Raw genomic sequence first — 24,684 nt, forward strand, 5'->3', positions numbered from 1 at the left:
ATTCTATTCAGATCCACTGGCTTGGACCAGACCTCCATAATGTGGTCTGTAAAAAGCTCACCTTGGACTAAATAATGAAATAAACCAAATCGTGAAGTTGTCTTTTAATATTCCTGCCCTTTCTATATCCACTCCCATATATTTTACCTCTATATGATTCTACCACTTACGGTAAAGTTTGTGACATCAGTCGTTTCTCTGTAGGTATAAGTGAGTTTGTCATTTTAGCATTTTTTCCAGGATACTTGGATTAAAGTCATTTCTAATCACAAAGACTGCATCTGCTATCACAGTAATTTAAGATATCAGCAAGCAAATAAGGCCGTCTCTTCAGATCAATAAGCTCTTCTGTACCTACCTTACTCCCCTCCCCCATGCATATCCCCTTCTCCACCCTTCTATGTCTAAGATTGTCTGGATTTGAGACAAACTGTTTAAGGCTTTGTTTATTCCTATTTGTTTATAGAGACCAACTTCAAGGTATTAATAATTAATGTCTAAAATTAACACATCATTACTTTTAAGATTCTATAAAGTACTAAATATTTTTTAAGAATACATTTTATTCTTGATATGGTTCATGTTATCTTAAGAATTTAATTATGCAAACTGTTGCCTTATCTAGTGTATTAATAGAAAGCTTATGCAGTTATATAGAGGAAAGAACCCTCCTTCCTAGCTTCATTATCGGACAGCATGTCTACTAGGAGGTACTCCATGATAGGCAATTAAACCTTGATAGCTGTTTAGTAAAATATGCACAGTGCCATCTAGTGGTATACAGTCATCATTGTACAATCTAAATAAATTTTCTCCTCATATTCTAAAATGATAGCCCAACAGTAAGCAATATATTTAAGGCTGGCAGTTCAAATCCCCCAAAAGGCAACTCAGAAGCAAGGCCTTGTGATCTGCTTCCAAAAGGCCACAGCCCTGAAAACTCTACAGTACACAGTTCTACTCTGCACGGATAGGGTTTTGTGAATCACAATCAACTGGATGGCAACTAACAACAAACAATATATTTATACAACTGTCAGATTTTTAAAATAAACTTCCAGTAACTTCCTAATGGCTGTCAACATAGCACATTCTTTAGTGCCCATACAATTTAAATAAGCAAAAGCCTTATAATACTTAAGTTTCACAATAATAATGATTAATATGTATCGAATCCCTATTACGTACCAAGCTCTGCAAAATGCTGTACATGGATTATCTTGTTCGATCTTCAGAATAACTCTGTGAAATGGAAACAGAGACATCAATCTGTAAACAACGACAACTTCAAAAGAAAAAATGGGGAAGAAATGAATTAGTAATAGAACTTCCATGTGGAGAAGAAATCAAGGCGATATCAAGAAATGAAAGACATCTTTAAACTTAGGAAGACAAAGGTGAATTGTAGGGTAACCACAAAGAAAATTAACAAACATACTCATAAAAATTAAAAAAAAAAATACCATAAAGACCCAAAAAAAATAAAGACCCAGTAAACACAAAATCAACAACAATGAAGGAAATGAAAATCCACAAACAGAACTCAGCACAAAAAATTAAGCGGAACAAAGTAACCATCAACACCACAAAAAGAAAAAAAGGAAACATAATAAAATGGCAGCAGTGAACTCATACCTTTATATAATCACATGGAATGTAAATGGATTAAATGCACCAGTAAAGACACAGAGAGTGGCAGAATGGATTAAAAAAAAAAACTGATCAACATTCTATCTACAGGAGACGGACCTTAGACACAAAGATGTAAATAAACTGAAACTCAAAGAATGGAAAAAAATATATCAAGCAAGCAGTAACCAAAAAAAAGCAGGAGTGACAATATTATTCTCTGACAAAATAGACTTCAAGGCAAAATCCGTCATAAAAGACAAGGACATTACATAATGATTAAAAGGTCAATTCACCAAGAAGATACAACCATAGTAAATATATATACACCAAATGACAGGGCTCCAAAATATGTAAAACAAACTCTTTAATAGCATTGAAAAGAGAAATAGACAATTCCACAATGACAGTAGGAGACTTTAACTCACCACTTTTGGTGAAAAAAACAAAAATTTCAGTGAAGGACAGAACAACTAGAAAGAAACATAACAAAGATACAGAAGATCTAAATACCACAATAATCCAACTTGATCTTATGGACATATACAGACTACTCCACCCCACAGCAGCAAAGTACACATTCTTTTCCAACCCACAAGGAACATTCTCCAGAATAGACCATTTTAGGCCACAAAACAAACCTCAATAAATTCAAAAACATCAAAATAATACAAAGCATTTTCTCAAACCACAACATAATAAAAGTAGAAATCAATAACAGGAAGAGCATGGAAAACATATCAAATACATGGAAACTTAATAACACATTGCTTAAAAACTGCTGGGTAATTGAACAAAAAAAGAGATGAAATTTAAAAATTCCTAGAATCCAAAGAGAATGAAAATATAACATACCAAAACCTTTGGGACACAGCAAAAGCAGTACTCAGAGGAAAGCTTATAGCTATAAACATACACATTAATGAAGAAGAAAGGACAAAAAGCATTAACCCTACAGCTTGAACAAATAGAACAGAGCAGCTAAATAAGCTCACAGTTACCAGAAGAAAGGAAATAATAAAGACTAGAGCAGAAATATATGAAACAGAGAACAGAAAAACAATAGAAAGAATCAACATGACTAGAAGCTGATTCTTTGAAAGAATCAATAAAATCAACAAACCATTGGCCAAACTGACAAAAGAAAAAACAGGAGAAGATGCAAATAACCCAAATAAGAAATGAGATGAGTGACATTACAAGAGAACCAACTGAAATAAAAAGGATCATAACATAATACTATGAAAAATTATACTCCTACAAATTTGAAAACCTAGACAGACAAATTTCTAGAAACATACTACCTACTATATTAACACAAACTGAAGTACAAAGTCTGAACAGACTCATAATGAAAGAAGAAATTGATGAATTACAAAAAAAAAAAAAAAACTCCCAACTAAAAAACATCCTGGTCCAGACGACTTCACTGGAGATTTCTACCAAACATTCAAAGAAGAGCTCACACCAATACTACGCAAACTATTTCAGAGCATAGAAAAGTAAGAAATTCTCCCAAACTCCTTCTGTGAAGCCAGCATAACCCTGATATCAAAGCCAGGAAAAACACCACAAAAAAAGAATATCACAGACTAATATCCCTCATGAATACATACTCAAATTCTCAACAAAATTCTAGCCAATAGAATTCTATAGCATATCAAAAAAATAATATATCATGGCCGAGTGGGATTCATTCCAGGTATGCAAGCATGGTTCAACATTAGAAAATTAATCAATGTAATCCACTACATAAATAAGAGGAAGACATGATCATCTCAATTGTTGCAGAAAAGGCATTTGATAAAGTCCAACACTTGACAAAAACTCTCAGCAAAGTAGGAATAGAAGGGAAATTCCTCAGTATAATAAAAGGTATTCACACAAAACCAACAGCCAACATTATCTTCAACAGAGAGGGAATGAAAATATTCCACTTGAAGATGTGAACTAGACAAGTGTGCCTTTTATCACCACTCCTATTCAACATTGTATTGGAAGTCCTACCTAGAGCAATTAGGTAAGAAAAAGAAATAAAGAGCATTCAAGTTGGCAAGGAAAAGTAAAACTATCCCTATTCACAAATGATATGGTCCTATGTATAGAAAATCTCACAGAATCCACAACAAAGTTACTGGAACTAATAGAAGGATTCAGCAAAGTAGCAGGATACAAGATCAACATAAAAAATCAGTTGGATTCTTCTACGGCAACAGAGAGAACTTCAAAAAAGAAACCAGGAAAGCAATACCATTTAAAATAGCCCCCTCAAAAGTAAAATACTTAGGACTAATCTGACCAGGGACATAAAAGACTTATAAAAAGAAAACTACAAAACGCTCCTGCAAGAAACCAAAAAAGACCTACGTAAATGGAAAAACATACCATGCTCATGTGTAGGAAGACTTAACATTGTGAAAATGTCAATACTACCCAAAGTGATATATAAATATAATGCAATCCCAATACAAATTCCAACAGCATTCTTTAATGAGATGGAAAAACTCATCATAAACTTTATATGGAAAGGAAAGAGGCCACAGAAAAGTAAAGCATTATTGAAGAAGAACAAAATAGAGGGCCTCACATTTCCTGATCTCAGAATCTACACAGCCATGGTAGTCAAAGCAAACTGGTACAGGTACAATGACAGATACATAGACCAATGAAACAGAATTGAGAACCCAGAAGTAAATCCATCCACCTGTGGACAGCTGATCTTCAAAAAAGGGCCAAAGTCCATTAAGTGAGGAAGAAACAGCCTCTTTAACAAATGGTGCTAGCAAAACTGGATATCTATCTGTAGAAAAATGATACTGGACCCATACCTCACACTATACACAAAAACTAAATCAAAAATGGATCAAAGACCTAAATACAAATCCTATAACTCTAAAGATAATGGAAAAAAAGTTAGGGACAACCCTAGGGACCCTAATACATGGCATAAATACAATACCAGACATAACTGAAAATGCACAAACAGCAGATGAACTATAAGAATGGAACCACCTAAAATTTAAACACTTATGCTCGTCAAAATTCTTCTCCAAAAAAGTAAAAAGAGAATCTACAGACCGAGAAAAAATTTTTGGCTATGTCATACCCAACAAATGATTAATCTCTAAAATTTATAGAAAACTTCAACAACAAACAATCCAATTATAAGAAATGGGAAAAGGATATGAACAGACACTTCTCCAAAGAAGACATTCAGGTGGCTAACAAACATGAAGAAATTCTTGAGCTCATTAGCCATTAAGAGATGCAAATTAAAGCTACAGTGAGATATCGTCTCACCCCAACATCAATGGCACTAGTCAAAAAAGAAAAGAAAACAACAAATGCTGGCAAAATTGTAGGAGTGCTTATACACTGCTGGTAAGAATGTAAAATGGTACAACCACCATGGAAAACAATGTAGTGCTTACTTAAAAAGCTAGAAATGTAAATACCATATGATCCAACAGTCCCACTCCTAGGTATATACCCTAGAGAAATAAGAGCCATGACATTAATAGACATATGCATACTCATGTTCATTGCAGCATCATTCATAATAGTAAAAAGATGGAAACAACTGAAGTGCCCATTAACGGATGAATAGATAAACTGTGGTACATACACACAATGTAGCACTAGGCAGCAATAAAGAATAACGATGAATCTGCAAAATATCTTACAACATGGATGAATTTGGAGGACATTATGCCGAGTAAAATAAACCAATCACAAAAGGACAAACATTGTATGAGACCACAATTATTTAAAAAAAAAAAAAAGACAAGACAGGGTTTACACACAGAAAAAAAAAAAAAATTCTTTGATATTTACCAGGGATGGGAGGAGAAGGGAAAGTAAATTACTAAATAGATAGTATCAAGACACGTGGTAATATTGGTGAAAGGAAAGGCAGTTCACTATATGAGGGAAGTCAGCACAACATGGCAAAGGCAAAGGAAGGCACTGAGAGAAACACAAGAACAAAGGGTAACTATACCAATTACTGTAACATATAATCCTGCAACAACAGTATTAACAAACAGTAATTTATGAAGGGATACACAGGTAGATAGGTATGCTAAAGAGGCATGGGGGGGACATAAGGGAGTGCATCCACCTGTAGATATAGGTTAGGTTATATGTATCTCTACATATGTATTTGTAGGTGTTGCATGTTTACTAATATAGACAATAGAACATACAAGGGACACAGTCATGGAAACTTTTTATGCACAGCCAAACACCTCCTGGGACCAGTATACTATGCTTGAAGGCTAAGGACCATAGACTCAAGGGACATCTACGTCAATTGGCATAACATAGTGTATAAACAGTGTTCTGTATACTACTTTGGTGAGTAGCATCTGAGGTCTTAAAAGCTTGTGAGCACCTAAGATACAACTAGTAGTCTCTTCCCATCCAGAGTAAAGGAGAGTGAAGAAAATTAAAGACCAAGGGAGCAATTAGTCCAAAGTACTAACTGACTACATACACCATAACCTACACAACCCCCGAGATCAGAACTAGATGGTACCCGGCTACCACTACTGACCGCTCTGACTGGAATCACAGTAGAGGGTCCCGGGCAGAGCAGGAAAAAAAGGTAGAACAAAAAATCAAATTCATAAAAAAAAAGACCAGGCTTACTGGCCTGATAGAGACTGGAGGAACCTCCAAGACTATGGCCCTACAGCACCCCCTGACTTGAAACTTCAGCCGTTCCTGGAAACCACCTTCCAGCCATGCAATAGAGAGGCCTATAAAATAAACAATAACACCTGAAAAGAATGTGTTCTGTAGAACAAATAATTATATGTGACCAAAACGGCAACAGTTGACCAAAAGCATAGATGAGAAGGCAGGAAAAGGTCTGAAAACCAGATGAAAGGAAACAGGGAACTCATGGTGGAAATGGAGAGTGCTAACACAGTGTGGGGATTGCAACTGATGTCATGGAATGTTTTGTGAACAATTTGTTGAATGGAAAGCTAACTTGCTTTGTAAAGTTTCACCTACAACACGATAAAATATTTCAAAAACAAAAAAAAACTCTGTAATGGAGTAACTATTAAATTCCCCACTTTACAGATGCGAAGCTGAAACTTAAGGAAGTTATGTAACTTGTCTAAGGTGATAAGGATAGCCAGTAAGGAAAGCAGATGAGAACCCAGCCAACTGCCCTAGACGTCTAGACCCTGCACTTGTCTTCATTATAATCTGCACTTCCAAAAGTATTAATGAAGTAAAATTTACAAAGAATCTTTACTAAAGAGGACCTTCCTCATCAAGAAGCCCTGGTGGCACAGTGATTAAGAGCTCAACTGCTAACCAAAAGGTCTGTGGTTAGAACCCACCAGCCATTCTGCAGGAGAAAGATGTGACACCCTGCTTCTGTAAAGATTACAGCCTTGGAAACCCTGTGGGAAGTTCCACTCTGTCCGATAGGGTCCCTATGAGTTGGAATCGACTCACAGCAGTGAATTTGGTTCCTCATCAGGTTCCTAATTATTGAATACAATGAAGTCAATTTAAAGTCGGCTAACTCAGAATTTTAACTCAGAATTTACAACAGCTTAATAAGTATCCACTTTTGAGGCAGGAATGTGGTTATGAGCTTCACCCATATAACAGTAATAATCTGCAAAAGCTGGAACCTATATAAGGCCACAACCTGTCAGGGAAAGAAAACTCAGACATTTTCCACTAAAACGAGCAATAGAAAAGCGGTGAGGTTGCACCCTTTCAAAGGCAGAAAACTTGCAAGAACCAGAAAAACAAGAAAGTCCCTTTGAATTCTGGCTCTCACAGGTTTCATTGTATATACTCAAAAATATGCGTTGGTTACTTCATTGAATTTGGAGGATCGGGCTAAAACTTGTGTTGTATAAATGATGTAAATTAATAGCAGGGCATTGCTATAGATCAGTGGGTGTTTAATTGCCCTAACACGAATAGCTGTCATTTTTTGAGCACCTGCTACGTGCCACCCACTGTGGTCAGCGCTTTTACATACATTTTCTCTTTTGTCCGCGATAGAACTCCCTTGGGATGGCATTAGTTTCCTTGTTTCTAAACAGGTAATAATAAAGTTTATAGAGGTGAAATAATTGCTCCCAGTTTTATAGTTAGTTATTAGTAGAGCCAAGTTTTTGTAGTTAGATGCTGTCAAGTCAGTTCTGACTCATACTGACCCTATGTACAACATAACGAAACACTGCCCAGCCCTGCACCATCTTCATCCTATGCTTGAGCCCATTGTTGCAGCCACTGTGTCAGTCCGTCTCATTGAGGTCCTTCCTCTCCTTTGCTGACCCTCTACTTTACCAAGCATGATGTCCTTCTCCAGGGACTCGTCCCTCCTGATACTGTGTCCCAAGTATGTGAGACAAAATTTCACCATCTTTGCTTCTAAGGAGCATCTTGGCTGTACTTCTTCCAAGACAGATTTGTTCGTTCTTCTAGCAGTCCATAGTTTATTCAATATTCATCGCCAATACTGCAGTTCAGAGGCATCAATTCTTCTTTGGTCTTCCTTATTCATTATCTAGCTTTTGCATGCATATGAAGCAATTGAAAATATCATGGCTTGGGTTAGAGGTGCACTTTACTCCTCAAAGTGATATCTTTGCTTTTTAATGCTTTGAAGAGGTCTTTTGCAGCACATTTTCCCAATGCAATATGTCATTTGAGTTCTTGACTGCTGCTTTCATGGGTTTTGATTGTAGATCCGAGTAAAATAAGATCCTTGACAACTTCAGTATTCTCTCCATTTATCATGATGTTGTTTATTGGTCCACTTGTGAGGATTTTTGTTTCCTTTATGTTCAGGTATAATCCATACTGAAAGCTGTAGTCTTTGATCTTCTTCAGTAAGTGCTTCAAGTCTTTTTCGAGTTCCACAAGCAAGGTTGTGTCATCTGCATATTGCAGTTTATTAATTAGCCTTCCTCCAATTCTGATGCCATGTTCTTCTTCATATAGTTTATCTTTTCAGGTTATTTGTTCAACATACAGATTTAATAAGTATGGTGGAGGGATACAACCATGACACACACCTTTCCTGATTTTAAACAACACGGTATGGCCTTGTCTGTTTGAAGGATTGCCTCTTGGTCTATGTACAGGTTCATCATGAGCGCAATCAAGTGTTCTGGAATTCTCATTCTTCACAATGTTATCCATAATGTGTTATGATTCACACAGTCAAATGCCTTTATATAATCAAGAAATACAGGTAAACATCTTTCTAGTGTTCTGTTTTCAGCCGAGATCCATCTGACATCAGCAATGATATCTCTCGTTCCTCATCGTCTTCTGAATCCAGCTTGAATTTTTGGCAGTTCCCTGTCGATGTACCGCTGCAACCGGTTTTGAATTATCTTCAGCAAAATTTTACTTACGTGTGATATTAAGGACACTGGTTGATAATTTCCACATTGTGTCGGATCACCTTTCTTTGGAATGGGCACCAATATGGATCTCTCTCAGTCAACTGACCATGTAGCTGTCTTCTAAATTTCTTGACATAGATGAGTGAGCACTTCCAGCATTGAATCCATTTGTTGAAACACCTCAACTGGTATTCCGTCAATTCCTGGGAACTTTGTTTTTCACCAATGTTTTCACTGCAGCTTGGGCTTCTCCCTTAAGTACCATCGGTTCTGGATCTTATGCTATCTTCTAATATGGTTGAATGTCGACCAATTCTTTTTGGTACAGTAACTCTGTACACTCCTTCCATGTTCTTTTGATGCTTCCTGCATCATAAATATTTTGCCAGTAGAAGCCTTCATTATGGCATCTCAAGGCTTGAAATTTTTCTTCAGTTCTTCCAGCTTGAGAAATGCCAAGTGTGTCCTTCCCTTTTGGTTTTCTAACTCCGGGTCTTTGCACATTTCATTTAATACTTTGTCTTCTCGAGCAGCCATTTGAAATCTTTAGTTCAGCTCTTTACTTCATCATTTTTTTCTATTTGCTTTAGCTGCTCTACATTTAAGAGCAAGTTTTAGAGTCTCTTCTGACATCCATTTTGGTCTCTTCTTTCATTCCTGCCTTTTTAATGACCTTTTTCTTTCTTCATGTATGATATCTTTGATGTCATCCATTCTGGTCTTCAGTCATTAATGTGCAACGTGTCAAATTGATTTTTGAAATAATCTCTAAATTGAGGTGGGATATACTCAAGGACATGTTTTGGCTCTTGTGGACTTGTTTTAATTTTCTTCAGTTTCAACTTGAACTTGCATAAGAGCAATTGATGGTCTGTTCTGCAGTCAACCCCGGGCCTTGTTCTGACGGATGATATTGAGCTTCTCCTTTGCCTCTTTTCACAGATGTAGTTAATTTGATCCATATGTGTTCTATCCGGCAAGATTCTTTTGATTAGTCACCGTTTATGTTGTTGAAAAAAAGGTATTTGCAATGAAGAAGTCATTGGTCTTGCAAAATTCTGTCTTGCAATCTCCAGTATTTTTTCTATCACCAAGGCCATATTTTACAACTACCGATCCTTCTTCTTTGTCTCCAACTTCACATTCCAATCACTAGTAATTATCAGTTCATCTTGATTGCATGTTTGATCAATTTCAGACTGCAGAAGTTGGTAAAAATCTTCAATATCTTCATCTTTGGGATTAGTGGTTGGTGCTTAAATTTGAATAATACTGATATTACCTGGTCTTCCTTGTAGGCATACGTATATTTTCCTATCACCAACGGCATTGTACTTCAGGATAGACCTTGAAATGTTCTTTTTGGCAACGAATGCAACACCATTTTGCTTCAATTTGTCATTCCCAGCATAGTAGGCCATAGTGTTTCTGATTCAAAATCGCCAATACCAATCCATTTCATCTCACTAATGCCTATGATATCGGTCTTTATGAGTTCCATTTCATTTTTGATGATTTCCAATTTTCCTAGATTCATACTTCATACATTTCATGTCCCGATTATCAATGGATGTTTGCAGCTATTTCTTTTCATTTGAAGTCGTGCCACATCAGCAAATGGAGGTTCCAAAAGCTTTACTCCATCTACATCATTAAAGTCAGCTCTACTTTGAGGAGGCAGCTTTTCCTCAGCTACATTTTGAGTGCTTTCCAAACTGAGGGGCTCATTTTCTGACACTGTGTTATACAGTGTTCCACTGCTATTCATAAGGTTTTTACTAGCCAGTATTTTCAGAAGTAGACTGCCAGGTCTTTCTTCCTGTCTTAGTCTGGAAGCACCACTGAAACCTGGACATTTGAAATACCTGCTGGTATTTGAAATACCAGTTGTGTTGCTTCCAGCATCACAGCAATGTGCAAGCCACCACAGTATAATAAACCAACAGACAAGTTGTGAGTAGACCCAGGAGTGAACAAATACAACCAGAATAACCCTGAGGAACCAGGATGGCAAGAATTCCTGCTGACTTTGAACAGTCATTGGAAAAGACCAGATGCTAGAAAATGACGTCATGTTTGGTAAAGGGTCAAGGAAAATGAGGCAACTCTCGATAAGGTGGATTGACAAAATAGCCTTAACAATGGACACAAGCACATCAATGATTATGAAGACAGTGGGGCACCAGGCAAATATCGTTGTGTTATACAGGGTCTCTGTGAGTTGGGGCTTATCTGTTGGTAACTAACAAAAATAACATTGCTCGTATATGCCTGTCCACCTCCAGTCCTTTCTTCAATTGCAGGCAGAATGATTTCTTTTAGCTGCATTTCTGATTATATCACTCTCCTACTTAAACCCCTGAGTAACTTCACATTCTCAGCATGACGACTAGTCTCCTTATCATGACTCCAGTGCTCCTTCAGCCTTATCTTGGTCTCCTGGCCCCTTCATGACCATATCATAATCTCCTGTTTTATATCTTACACCCTCTGTGTCACAGAATGTCACAATTTCTAATCATCTGTTTTTGTGGTTATGTGAGCCATGTCTGTAACCCCTAGGCAGGAACCATACCTCCATTGTTTATTATTGGAACCCCAGGAATGACCACAGTACCTTACACATACTTACAAAAACTAGTTTTATTTAAATCATTTAATAATTGTTCATTCTCAGAGTAATCCAGAATTAATATTTTATTTTTCCAACACTGAGACCTTGAATGTGTGGGGACAAAAATATGGAACATGTGTATTTTTAATAACTTTCGTACGATTGGTGGACATTGACTTTATCCATAATAATATTTAACAATTATTTTTTCCTATGTGACATGCATGGTACCACGCATTTTACTGTCATTGTCTCAATTAATCCTCAAAATAATCATCTGAGGGCAGGTGCTATTATCAATCCCATTTATCTAAAATGGAGACTTAGAAAAGTTAAGTTACTTCACTGACAATATACCCAGGATTCAAACCAAGACCTATGTGATTTTCCACAACTGGGCCTTACTGCTTCTTTAAAAATGCAATGCGTTTATTGAAAACCTGTTTCTCTTGTTATTCTCATTCCCTTGTTAGGTGTTCATTTGGTCAACAAATGTTTATTGAGCCTATGGTGTATCAGGCACTGTGATGGTGCCAGGGGTGTGCATCAGTTGTCATAACAGACATATCATATTTTAACGTAAATAATGTGTGGCTTCTACGTTTGTTTGCCAATGCACCCTCCCCCCACAAGGTGTTTTCATAAGTGCCACTATGCCAATTTTTTTTTTTGTACATTGCTGTAAAAAGAAAATTAACATGGCGCACTTACAAAAATACCTCACGGGAGGGGAGGTGAGAGTGCAATCAGCAAACAAACGTAGACGGTGTGCATTATTTGCATAAAAATACAGTCGTCTCTTCCTGTGGCATGAACCATAGAGAGGGGAAGACAGACAACCAACTAGTCCACACAAGACTGTACACTGTACACAAATTGCTGTGATAGATAGAACAGGGCTCTTAGGTGGCATGTAGGAGGAGTTCAGAACCTAGAGGCTAGGATCCAGAAAGACATCCTTGAGGAAGTGGTGCTGACACTAAGGTACAATGGATGATCAGAGGCCAGATCAAAAACAGCTTTGCAAGCCGTGTTCAAGAGTTTGCATTAAAAGTGAATGGGATGTTATTAACTTTAAGCAGCATGCAAGTGGCATATCAGATTTCCAGTTCAGAAATATCACTCTGGCTGCAGTGTATAGAAAGAATTGGAGTTGGGAAAATGAAGATAATTCTGACTCAGTCATCTCAGTGAGACATAATGTTGATGATAATGGGTGATGGAATTAGGAGATAGCAATAAGAGTCCATAGAAATAAAGGGATTAAAGTGTTATCAAGGAAGTAGAGTTCAAAGACCTTGGTCATTGATAGGATGAGAGACCTGCATGAAGACCCAGGGATGGAATCCAAATTCCTGCTGGAGCAGGGGATGGAGATTGGGTGAAGGTGCCATTCACCAGGGAAGGAAACCCCAGAGCAAGCAGGTTTGACAGGGGAGAGATGAGTGTATGCTGGCCAAGCTGAGGCTCAGATGCCTGAGGGACTTCCATGTGGGCATGTATGGTTCCACCTCTAGGAATCGGTACAGGCTCCCTCTGCACTATGGAGGCTTACCCATAATACACTTCCTTCACCAGTAGTATTTCTCTTCCTGGACTTACAGCTACCTCCCTCCTATCCTCAAGCTCACAGTCCATGCTCCTCTCGGATGCCTGTTTCATATGATCCATAGCCAGGAACCATGTGTAAAGAGGTCAGTAGCCTTTCCATGGTGACCTAGTACTGGCACCAATCGGGAGAACAAGCCAGAACTCATCATCACTGCTTCCTTTGCATCCTATGCCCAGACATATCCCCGAGGACTAGTGGATCAAATGTAGGGGGAATAATTGTAGGAACCCCAGTTATTTCCCTGAAGAATAAATACAGACAAACAAATTCAACTTACAGATTCCTTCTACTTGGGAAGGTCTTGCTGGTTAAATTGAAAATTTGGATAAATGGCATTAAGAAATACAACTAATATCCTTGTTGGAGTTTAATACTTTCCATATATACATAAGGTTGGAATCACTTAAATCTGAATTTATCCAAATTTAATAGATTTTTAGGTATTGCAGTTGGAAAGTTGATTTGTAGTCATCTGTCCCAACCCATAGATACCCCTGTAAATTTTTCTTTTGACATGACATGCGTTATTCATTTGTTCATGTACTATTTATTATCTACATGTGCCAAGCACTATAACTTGTGACTTCATGCATTTTCCCATTTAGATGATACCCATCCCCATTTTATGGATAAGAAAAATGAAGCTGTACATCTTAGAGTCTAAGAAGTCATACATTTGTTAGCAGAAGAGCCAGATTTTGAACTTAGGTCTTTGGATTCCAAGTCCAGTGTTCCTTTAAGTTAGCATGACTCATTTACTTAATAACATAGAACATTTTATTTTTAAAATAAAAAAGTAACAGCAAAGCTTTCAAGTTAAGGACACAGTGAAGGTTTGTTTTTGTTTTGTTTGTCAGTCTAAAGATTTGCATAACCCACTTATCTCTTAGGTCTCAAAATGCATATAAAGTTACTTATGAGAACCAGGCTTCGGGGTTTTGTTTTCTTTATGGCTACTTTGGTAATAAGAGGGTACATTGATTTGGTCCCTTAGGGTCCCATGATCAAAGAACCTGCAGTCAAACTTGACCTGGAGAAGAGAGGCTGACCTCAAAATACTTTGTTGTTTTAATAATGGGTCTTAGAGAAGGAATTGGTGATAAAATTCTCCTATACCAAAAGTGAGAAATCATAGAATCTTCTCAGAGGGAATAAAAAAAAGAGAGAAACTGGGAAAACATAATCGTATAATTCAATGCCAGGCACTCATAGTAGGAGCCCAATAAATATTAGCTTTAATTTTTAAATATAGTGTCAGAAGTGAGCAAGGAGGTAGGAGATGAAAACTAAGTACTTGTTAGTGAAAAAGCATATATAGAGTACACATTTCTTAAGAAATGAAATACAGCTATGTATTTTGTTGAGAAAAAATAAAATATTTATTGAAAATGCAAAAGCGTAATGGTAAGTATACCTTAAACAAATAGTGATACATTCATGTAAGAGAATACTACTCAGCCATAAAAAGGAACAAACTATTGATATATGTGCAACCACGAGTGCTCTCAATACACGTACACCAAGTAAAAGAATCCAGACAGAGAAGAGTATATACTATATGATTCCAGTTGTACAAAATTCTATAAAACAGTGACAGCGTATCAGTAGTTGCCTGGCTCAGGGGGTGAAATGGGTAACAAAGGAGGGGTAATGGACATATTCATTGTCTTGATCATGATTATGATTTCTGGGATATCATAAGGAGACCCCAGGGCAAGCAGAGAAGAAATAGAAATGGATATCTTAACTATCCTGGTAAAAGTAACCATGACTTAAATGAGCTGGCAAGCAACTTCTTGTTTCTGACCGGGTTAGTTAGATGATCTGTGACTGACTCTGCTGCTGTCTAGTATAGATGGCTTTTCTTTTCCCTGTGTCCTCCTGCCTCCATTAACTTGCCCTTTATTTTTTAATTCAAAATTCATACTACTAAAAATATATATAAGTAAATGAAACCATTTTAAATACTCAAATGCAGTTTTGATATTCTTTCAAACATTATTTCAAACACATTCTAGAATGTGTTGGTCTTCTTTTCTTTTTGAAGGGTCAGTGGTATATAGTGGGAAATGTTTTTAAGCCAGATAGTCTTGAATCATAATGCCAGTTTTGCCATTGACTGGCTTTGTACTTTACATTTGTCAGTTAACTTCTCCGGTCTTCAGATTCCTCACATGAAACATAGAGATAGAAGCTGTATTTCAAGAGTCAATTTGAAGATTAGAAATAATTATTCACTGTGGTGTCTAGGGAAACCCTGGTGGCGTAGTGCTTAAGTACTACGGCTACTAACCAAATGTTGGCAGTTCAAATCCGCCAGGTGTTCCTTGAAAACTCTGTGGGGCAGTTCTACTCTGTCTTATAGGGTCACTATGAGTCGGAATCACCTTGACAGCAGCAGGTTTTTGTTTTTGGTGGTGTCTAGTCAAGGCCTGGTGGTACAGTGGTTAAGAGCTCAGCTGCTAACCAAAACGTCAGCAGTTTGAATCCATCAGCTACTTTTTTAGTCAAGGCCTGGTGGTACAGTGGTTAAGAGCTCAGCTGCTAACCAAAACGTCAGCAGTTTGAATCCATCAGCTACTCTTTGGAAACCCTAGGGGGCAGTTCTGCTCTGTCCTGTAGAGTCACTGTGAGTTGGAATCAACTCAATGGCAATGGTTTGGGGGCTTTTGGTGGTGTCTAATAAATCATTTGCTTGCTATTATATGTTGAAATCAAATCTTTGAGATCATGCTCTATATGTATTTATTTATGTCAACCCTCTATAAACAGCTGAACACATATCAAAACTGTGAAGGGTCTAGTAAACCAGGATATTTGGTAACATGTAAAATGATGAATTTACCTTTCCATGCACTGTGGGCTGACATGTTAACTCTGCTTTAATTTGTATGTAGTGCACCTGGTGGACATTTGGAACGTCATAGAAGCATTGCGGGAAAATGCTCTGAACAACCTGGACCCGAACGTAGAACTCAATGTGGCCCGCTTGGAGGCTGTGCTCTCTACCATTTTTTACCAGCTCAACAAACGGATGCCAACCACTCACCAAATCCACGTGGAACAGTCTATCAGCCTCCTGCTTAATTTCCTGCTTGCAGCCTTTGATCCGTAAGCTCCCTCTGATTGTCTGTTAAGTCTCTAGGCATTTGGTCTCCCTTTCCTCTTGTACTTCTTGATCTTTTCTCCCAAATAACTCTCTAAAGTAACCAACTATCTCTTTATCCTTGATCAGCTGTTTATGCCAATAAAGACTCCATGTCTTTAAGATAAATTTTAAGTGCTGTGAAAAAAGACTGGAGAACAAAGTAGTGCCACAGCAACTCGAGGACAATTGTATTTTCCATGCTGACCTTTATTTAATTCATCCCACGCTTCCTAGAAGCAGTGGACACTTTAAGTGTTGCGTGATGACATGCCGGTGGAGTGAATTAATGAAGCATGAAGTGGGAGGATGTTTTTAACTCTCTTCCTTGTGAATTATCTCTGGCAGTGTGTCTGAGGTGTCATAACAAGACCCTAGAGCAAACAAGGAAAGAATTGAAAACGGTTTCTTGACTATCCTAGTGAAAGTAACCATGACTTGCGATAAATGGGCTGGTTAGTAATGTGACATATAAAACAATGTGATGGTGCCCACACACTACTTTTGATACTCAGCCTTATTATTTTGTAATTTTCCCCTATAGAATCCAAGAATTTCAGAGCTGGCAGAGATTTTCAAAGACTGCTGCTCTAAATCTCTCATTTTACACATGAAGGAGCTGAAGCACAAAGAGATTGTCACTTGCCCAATGTCGTGCAGCACAGTAGTAGCACAGTGGGGACTTAGGTGTCCAGCTAAGACTTCTTTCCCAAGGCATTTGTGACAGCCTTTTATTAAATGTAAAAACTTCCGTGAATTACATTATCTACCTAAGCTTTCAAAAGGACTTTTGTCAATAGCCTCTAGCCTGCATATAATATCAACATCTCTATTTCATCACTTGGTTTGCATATTAAAAAGGAAAAAAGCAAACCTGACATTTCAGCATCTCATTTTAAGACTCTTGGGAGCTTTTGCTTAGTCTCCTTGTGTGACCAATACATTGAGTGTTTTAACCTTGGCAGTGGAGATGTTCCAGCCAGGCAATTTTATTATGCCATTCACTTACAAAAGTCACCAGCTGTCACTTTGCAACCTGGAGTGGTAGTCGAATTATTCTGCTCAGTTGTACCAGTGTATGTTATTGTTTCCCCGGTGTTCATATTTTGGGAAATGCTCAAGTTTAAATAAATAAGTTTAAGGCAAGCAGTCTCGCTTGATAGATTCCTTGCTTAATCTGTCAGACTTCAGAACTAGATGTATTGCTTTGGCCCAATTGCTATGGTAACCAGGTGGTAGGGCAGGTAGACAAGGCTGTGGTTCTACATGACAGGTGGCCGAGTGGAACCAGGCTGTGGATTTCTGTAACGTCATTTCCATCCTGTGCCCTTGACAAGAGCCTGGCAGCTTTCAGGCATGCCACCAAAGTCTCCTGGGACTTATTATTTTGTTGAGGCTGTTGTGTAACAATGGAAAATATAAAAAGAGAACGATAAATTCCTGTTTAATCCCGGGTTATTGCCAGAGTACAGACTCAAAAGAAATCAAAGCCAAAAAGTAACTAGTACCTACTCCATAAATACAGAGACAGGACCAGATTAATAATAAGGAAGAGAATGCTTTATGAAATATATGGGATTCAAAATAATGGAGTTAGATTTTTCACTTCTGTTTAGAAATATTGGGAAAATAATTTCAAAAAAGAGAAGTATTTACAGTAATAATAATTAAAAAAAGAAATAGGAAAAAAATAGATGTAAATGTGTTCTGTAAAAAGCCACTTTTGTGTAGCTGAATCATTTCAGAGTTGATCAATGCTAGGTTTGAAGACTCAGGGTAAGGAGGAGTGCACACAAACATTCAGAAGATATGTTCATTTGCTACCTACTCTTCTTACAGACAGCAAGACATGTACTTCCAAGTGCATCCACATAGACACCACAGTTTGCTGCTTTCTCTCCTTTGGCACAGCATGTATAGGTGGTTCTACTGGTACTAAACTTTCCCATCAAGTGGCTTTTGGAATTTTAGATGCGAGATTTAAGCCATCAAACGACTAACTGGGAATGTAACTTAACAGAGAATATATAACAAGAGAAACTTAAGAAAAAAATGAATGTTTAACTCTGTTTCTTTTAACAGTAAACTCCTATTTATCCAAATGAGATCCATTATGGAAACTAGATGCGATGTCACTTCTGAGCATCTGTCATGTGACACAGGCCAAGTGTTTAAGAGAGCTTTCAGTGTTTAGACTGACATAGAAGAGCCTCCTCTGTAGATCAAAGATGTGTTGTTGCTGTTATAGGACCACCAGAACACTTGGGAGATTTTCTCCCATTTCCTATAAAAAGCAGAAAATATCCAAAACAAATATAAGAGCTGCCTTAAGAACATGACTCTAATGAGGTAATGTTAAAGATAAAAAATAGAAAGAAAACACGGCGTAACAATTTAAAACCATGAATAATAAGAACTTATACTCAAATTAAAACAAAAAATTTTTTTTTTTTTATACTCAAAGAAACTTGGTCATTTCTGGTGGTGCTTTAAAATTCACCAGATCCATCCAGCTGGGCTCTACCAAACAAATAGAAACCTGAAATGAGAATCAAAGCCCATTTCACTTGCAGGTTCCCCTGGAATCCAGACTCACCTTCTCACAACCATAGTTTCCAGAATTACAAACTCCCTGCCACACACACACTCAAGAAAATAGCTGGATCTAGTTCTCATACAGTCAGCTTACTGTAGACCATGAAAAGTTCCCAGTTGCAGGGTTGTTCTGCTCTTTGACCAAGCCAGCCTCTTAGAAAATACAGTGCGTAATTATAGAATGTTAGGAGCTAGCATTTGACCCCCAGTGGCTTATGCCAGTCAGTGCCATTTTGTGATTGAAGTGGCAGTCTCTTGAGTCAAGAAGACTTTTGTTCTTCCCAACTCTCCTTCTTAAAATAACTGTATCCTTGGGAGGGGTCACCCAATGAGCTATTACCAACCAACCCCTAGGCAGATGTTTTTGACACCCAGCTGCAGTCTGTTTTTGGGTCTCCAGGACAATACATAGGCATAGCCACAAAGGATGGGAAAAGAGGTGTCAGAAGAGAGAAGGGGCAGAGAGAGAAGAAGATATATTGTGAAATGGCCAGAGCCTTGCACCAATCTCTTCCTCCTTTATCTCTCCTTCGGTCACCCAAGGAATTGGCCTGCCTCTTTCCCATTTTTGCTGCCAGAAGCCTCTCACTTGGGGCTCTTGCCTTCAGAATCTACTGACTAACTGGCAGCACCTTTTTTTCTCACCTCTTGTCCATATGCCAATGAAAAAACCTCTTTGGAGCATCCTAAGGATTTTTACTTTTTTTTTTTTTTTTTAAGGAAACAGTAACTCAAAAGAAAAACAACATGATGGAAAGTTAAAAGATAACAATAATCATTAAGTCTATAATGTGTGGTCTTTTTGAGAGGTAGGATCACATACTATGATATATTAGGAAGCTCTTCATGTCTCACGGCTTAGTTGATTACCGTCGCCCAGGCCCTACTGTTATAGTGCATAGCTTACTGTTTATATGCCTGTCCCCCACAAGCCACTTTAAGGTGAGACTCTGTCCTGTTCTTTGTTTGCACAGCACCTAAGACAATATCTAGCACATGAATGAATGAATGCACGAATGAATGAAAATCAAAGGTTGATCTTTCTTCACTCTTGTCACACTAATTACTTTTAATTCTTTTTTTGAGATTTGTCTGTCTTAATCCTTTTTATATTCCCAAGGCTACTGCATCCATATTTGCTCTGCCACCTAGATTCAGATCCTCTATTTTTACTTTTGCTCCTTAGAGAAGAAAACCAAGTGTTCATGGTTACCAATGTGGGTGATTCTCTTTTCACAGAAAACGTCAGTGGACTTCTCTTCCTTTCCTCCTCCTTCTCTAGGAAACATTAACAAAAACGTTAGTCTCATTGACTTAATCTCATTTCAGTTCAGTAGAATCTTCCTTCTTAGGACAGTACCTCATAAAGTAGGTGATGTTATGGTGGCCTTGTTTTTATTTAGCAAATATTTTCACAGATATCCGGTCACTCCAAAACCACAGTAGGACAATGATAAATAATGAAAGAAACAGTGATTCTTTCGGAGGGCAAGATATATACTTAATGCCCATACTCTCAAAATCATAATATAATGATTACAATAGCTAAGATGTATGCAGCTTTTACTGTGTGCCAACAATCCAAGTAGTTTGGCGCCATTATTAATACAATTTTCTAAGTGAAGGAACCGATGAAGTTGAGACACAGAGAGGTTAAAGAACTTGCAGGTCATGCAGCTTCATACCCGATGAGATGAATAGGGAAAAAACCATTTTGTGTCAGGAATCAGTTTAAGTTCAGCTCTATTCATATTTTTTAAAAATCATAGTTTTATTTTAAAATATCAGAATTAATGTACTCTTTTTTTTTTTCCTGGCCTACCCAGCTCATTACAAAATGTTATCATTTTACTCACATTCCTGACCTTTCCAGTGTGTGGTATTTAGACATATTTGACAGAGCATATATGAAAGAAATATTTGCATGAAAATTTTTACATTGTAGCATTAGAGGCAATTTCATGACAGTTACTCAGAACTCCAGATATTCAGTCTTATGTAGTGAACATAAAATGTTGGCATTTCCTCTCAGTTTGACATATCCCACCTTGCTGAGCCATTAACTGCCGTTCCCACTGCTGAGCCCCCTGACACTCTGAAAGGTACCACAGCACTATTTCAAAAGGGTAGTTATGAAATAATCCTGGAACGCTGCCGAAATCCTTCTGCCTTTTGAATTTTAAAAATGATCGTGATATTTAATGCAAGATGTACTACAAGGTACACAGGCGTTTCTTTGTGTGCCAGTGAAATATATTGTTCTCTTTTAGGGCAATATGGATGTGTGAGAGCAACGGAAGGGGAGAAGAGTTATATAAAACCAAATTTCTTCCTTTTATATTTCTTATCTATAGCTAAGACTAGATATTGGAAACAGTATTTACTTGGGTTGGTGGTTTTTTCCTAGCATTTCTTAAATTCAAGATATTCATAGAACACTCTCCTCTAGCGAGTAAAATTTTGTTCTGGTGGAAAATACTTTGTTCAAAGATTGCTACACGTAACTAAAATGGAATCACTTCCCAAAGAATTTTCACAATTTAGGTAAATTGAACATCCTTACTGCTTCTCAGCTTTCTGTCAGACTTATACTTTGGATGAGTGGCAGATGGCATTTCATGGGGTGGGATGGGGGGAATAGGGTGGGAAAGAATGGATACAGGATACAATTTCAAACACATTTAATCAAAAAATTATACCAATGAGCCTTATGTTGCCTGGGTTGATGATCTGGCCTTAGAGTGAGTTGGGTGCTTTGGTTGGGCACAAACTCTTATAGGAGATAGTCAGTAAGAGATGCTATTTATTGAGTATCTAGGATGTGCCAGGGACTCTGCAAGGTGCTTTATTTTAATCTTATGCAATTTTCAAAACAACCCAGCAAGGCACAATATGCTGTTTGTGACTCTGAAGGGAGGAAAACATTAGAAATTTGCCCAAGGTCGCTCATACACATCCATATAGCCTCAACTACTAAATAGTATAACCAGAATTGTGCCCTTGCTCTGCTTGACTCCAAAGCTCAGCGTCATTCCACTATACCACTGTGCTTTATAAGTCAACTTATTAACATATTCCTACCCCGAGACACACAGTAACAATACAGGTAGTCCCCGATTTAGGACAGGGTTTTGTTCCAATGACTCTGTCATGAGTCAGTTCTTACTTAAGTTGAATACCTCATACCCTTGAATACCTTTTTTTTTTTTTAGCTTCATTATTGCCTTTTATTATCAGTGTCTTTATAAATCTGATCTTTGTCTTTGGGGGCTGGAAACATTATAGATAAACTTACAGATATATTTTAACATTATATGTAGTATATATTGGAGCCCTAGTGGCACAGTGGTTAAGTGTTCGGCTGCTAACCAAAAGGTCAGTGGTTTGAATCCACGAGCCACTCCTGGAAGCCCCATGGGACAGTTTCTGCTCTGTCCTATGGGATTGCTATGAGTCATAGTCAACTCAATGGCAAGGGGCAGTACATTATTACTAACAATAAGATGTGCAAAAAAAAATAGTCACAAGTGCGGTTCATCATAACTCAAATACTTCATAAGTCGAAGACCACCTGTATCTAAAAAGGAATTTGGTATAATTAACACCCCTCCCTTTGTGCCTTACTTACTGCCTCGTGTTTTAATTCCCTGATAAACCTTAGCATTAAAAACCAGTTGCCATGGAGTCATTTCCAACTCGTGGGGGACCCCATGCATATCAGAGTAGAACTGTGCTCCATAGGGTTTTCAATAGCTGATTTTTCAGAAGTAGATTGCTGAGCTTTTCTTCCAAGATGCCACTGGGTAGACTTGAACCACCAACCTGTCAGTCAGCATGTTAACTGTTTGTACCAGTTAACTCCACCCTTAGTATTGTTGTTATTGTGTGCCGTCGAGTCAATTCCAACTCATAGCGACCCTATATGACAGAGTAGAGCTGCCCCATCGAGTTTCCTAGGCTGTAATCTTTCCAGGTGCAGATCTCCAGGTCGTTTCTCTTGAGGAGCGACTGGTGGGTCCAAACTCAGCCTTTCAGTTGGCAACCAAGCGCTTTAACCATTGTACCACCAGGGCTCCTTACCCTTAGCATTAGTAGCTGTCAAATTCAGATGATCCTTGTCAATCTCTGATAGAACTGCAAGAATAAGTAAGTATATAATGATTGTCTTCCTACTACACATGAGGAAAGAGTGATTTTGTGCTATGTACTGAGGTACACAGTTCTCCAAACTCCACAGATCTTCATTCCCTTTAGCCATTGCAGAGGGAGATATCTCAACAGTATTGGCTCCTTCCATTCAGGAGGAGCCCCTGCAACCTCACCTGGCCCAGTGCTAAGAGGACAATTGAGTTTCTTCCCAGATGTTTTGCTAACTTTGTAGAGAGTCCACAGAGATGCCAGAGCCAAATAAGGGGTCTCTCTTTGTTCATAGTTTTACCTCATTATCCTAAAAACAAGAGGAATTATGTATGTGGTCACTTCTAAATTCAATGCATCACATAAACTGCACCTTCTGATATTAAGGACTAAAATCAATCATTGTAAATTTACCAAACAGTATTTCCCAGTATAAATCTTGAAATAGTAAATCAGAAAGTTCCTTTTCACCTGTGCATTCATTAATTTAGCAAACATACGTGCTATGTTCTCTGATAGGCTGGGGATGAAAGATGAATAAGACAAGGTCCCTGTCCTTTATAACATGTTATATTGAAATTAACTGGTGTTGGCCCTTTTCTGCCCTGTAGATAATGAACAAATGAAGAGCAGGAGGCATGTCTTATTCATCTTTGCATCCCCACCCTCTGGGACAATGCTGATAAATATTTATTGAGTAACTAAATGAGTGGTCCACATGAGCACATAATTTCCAGATAAAGAAATGTGCTATGATAAAGGCAAGTATGGAAGCACAGGAGAAGAAGCAATTCTCTCTGTTAATTAAGCCACCAAAATGTGTGAGGAAGAGTTGTACATTTTCTTATAAAAATGCTTACCAAAAATATTTTTATAAAATATGTTGGTAAAAGAAGAGCTTCTGGTTTTAATACTCCTAAAATAGAGAAATAATTTCTTCTGCCTGTTCAAGAAAGCATCAGTGAGAATTCAAATCTCAGTTTACAGGATTTGAAATTTATCATGGAATTCTGTAACTTCGAACAAGAAACTCTCGTGGCAATTTGGAGAAAATCTGAGTCCAGCCTACCATCCCAGACCTATCCATGTCTATTTGCTGTTTCTCCTTTTTGTCAAAAGCAGATTTTCCCTTCCAGGCAACTTTTTCCTAAGAATAAGATATTCTTAGTTGGGGGAAAAAAATATCAACCAAGGCCATGGAAAACCCAGCTTAGAGTAAAGCAGTTAGTTTCTTTTTATGATGATTGGTCAAACATTGGCATAATCAATGCTCTTAAGACAGGCACTCAACAACCCTGGGTTAAGTGCTTTCCTGTATCCACTTTCCATCAGTTGCATGCCAGGAAAATTTGAAAATTTTCAGAGTAAGCAAACAAAGTATAACAGGAAATAAAAGATTTAAGGAAACATTGATTTATGAAGCAATTTCAATTTGTTCCTTATCTAATTGGGGCCCTGGTGGCACAGTGGTTAAGAGCTCGGCTGCTAACCAAAAAGTCAGCAGTTCAAATCTACCAGCCACTCCTTGGAAACCCTATGGGGTAGTTCTGTTCTATCC

The 24,684-nt window shown here is 37.7% G+C and overlaps 1 protein-coding gene across 15 annotated transcripts in view; it reads left to right on the top strand.

Annotated features, from left to right (window-relative positions):
- Window positions 1–24,684, top strand: part of DTNA (dystrobrevin alpha) — a 451,514-nt gene that overhangs the window by 310,451 nt on the left and 116,379 nt on the right. For all 15 annotated transcript variants that reach the window (XM_049901507.1, XM_049901509.1, XM_049901502.1 and 12 more), the window contains one exon: window positions 16,147–16,360. In XM_049901507.1, coding sequence (XP_049757464.1) covers window positions 16,147–16,360 — 214 coding nt within the window. The remainder of the gene's footprint in view (window positions 1–16,146; window positions 16,361–24,684) is intronic.

Source organism: Elephas maximus, chromosome 11, assembly GCF_024166365.1.
Source record: "Elephas maximus indicus isolate mEleMax1 chromosome 11, mEleMax1 primary haplotype, whole genome shotgun sequence".
NCBI lineage: Eukaryota > Metazoa > Chordata > Mammalia > Proboscidea > Elephantidae > Elephas > Elephas maximus.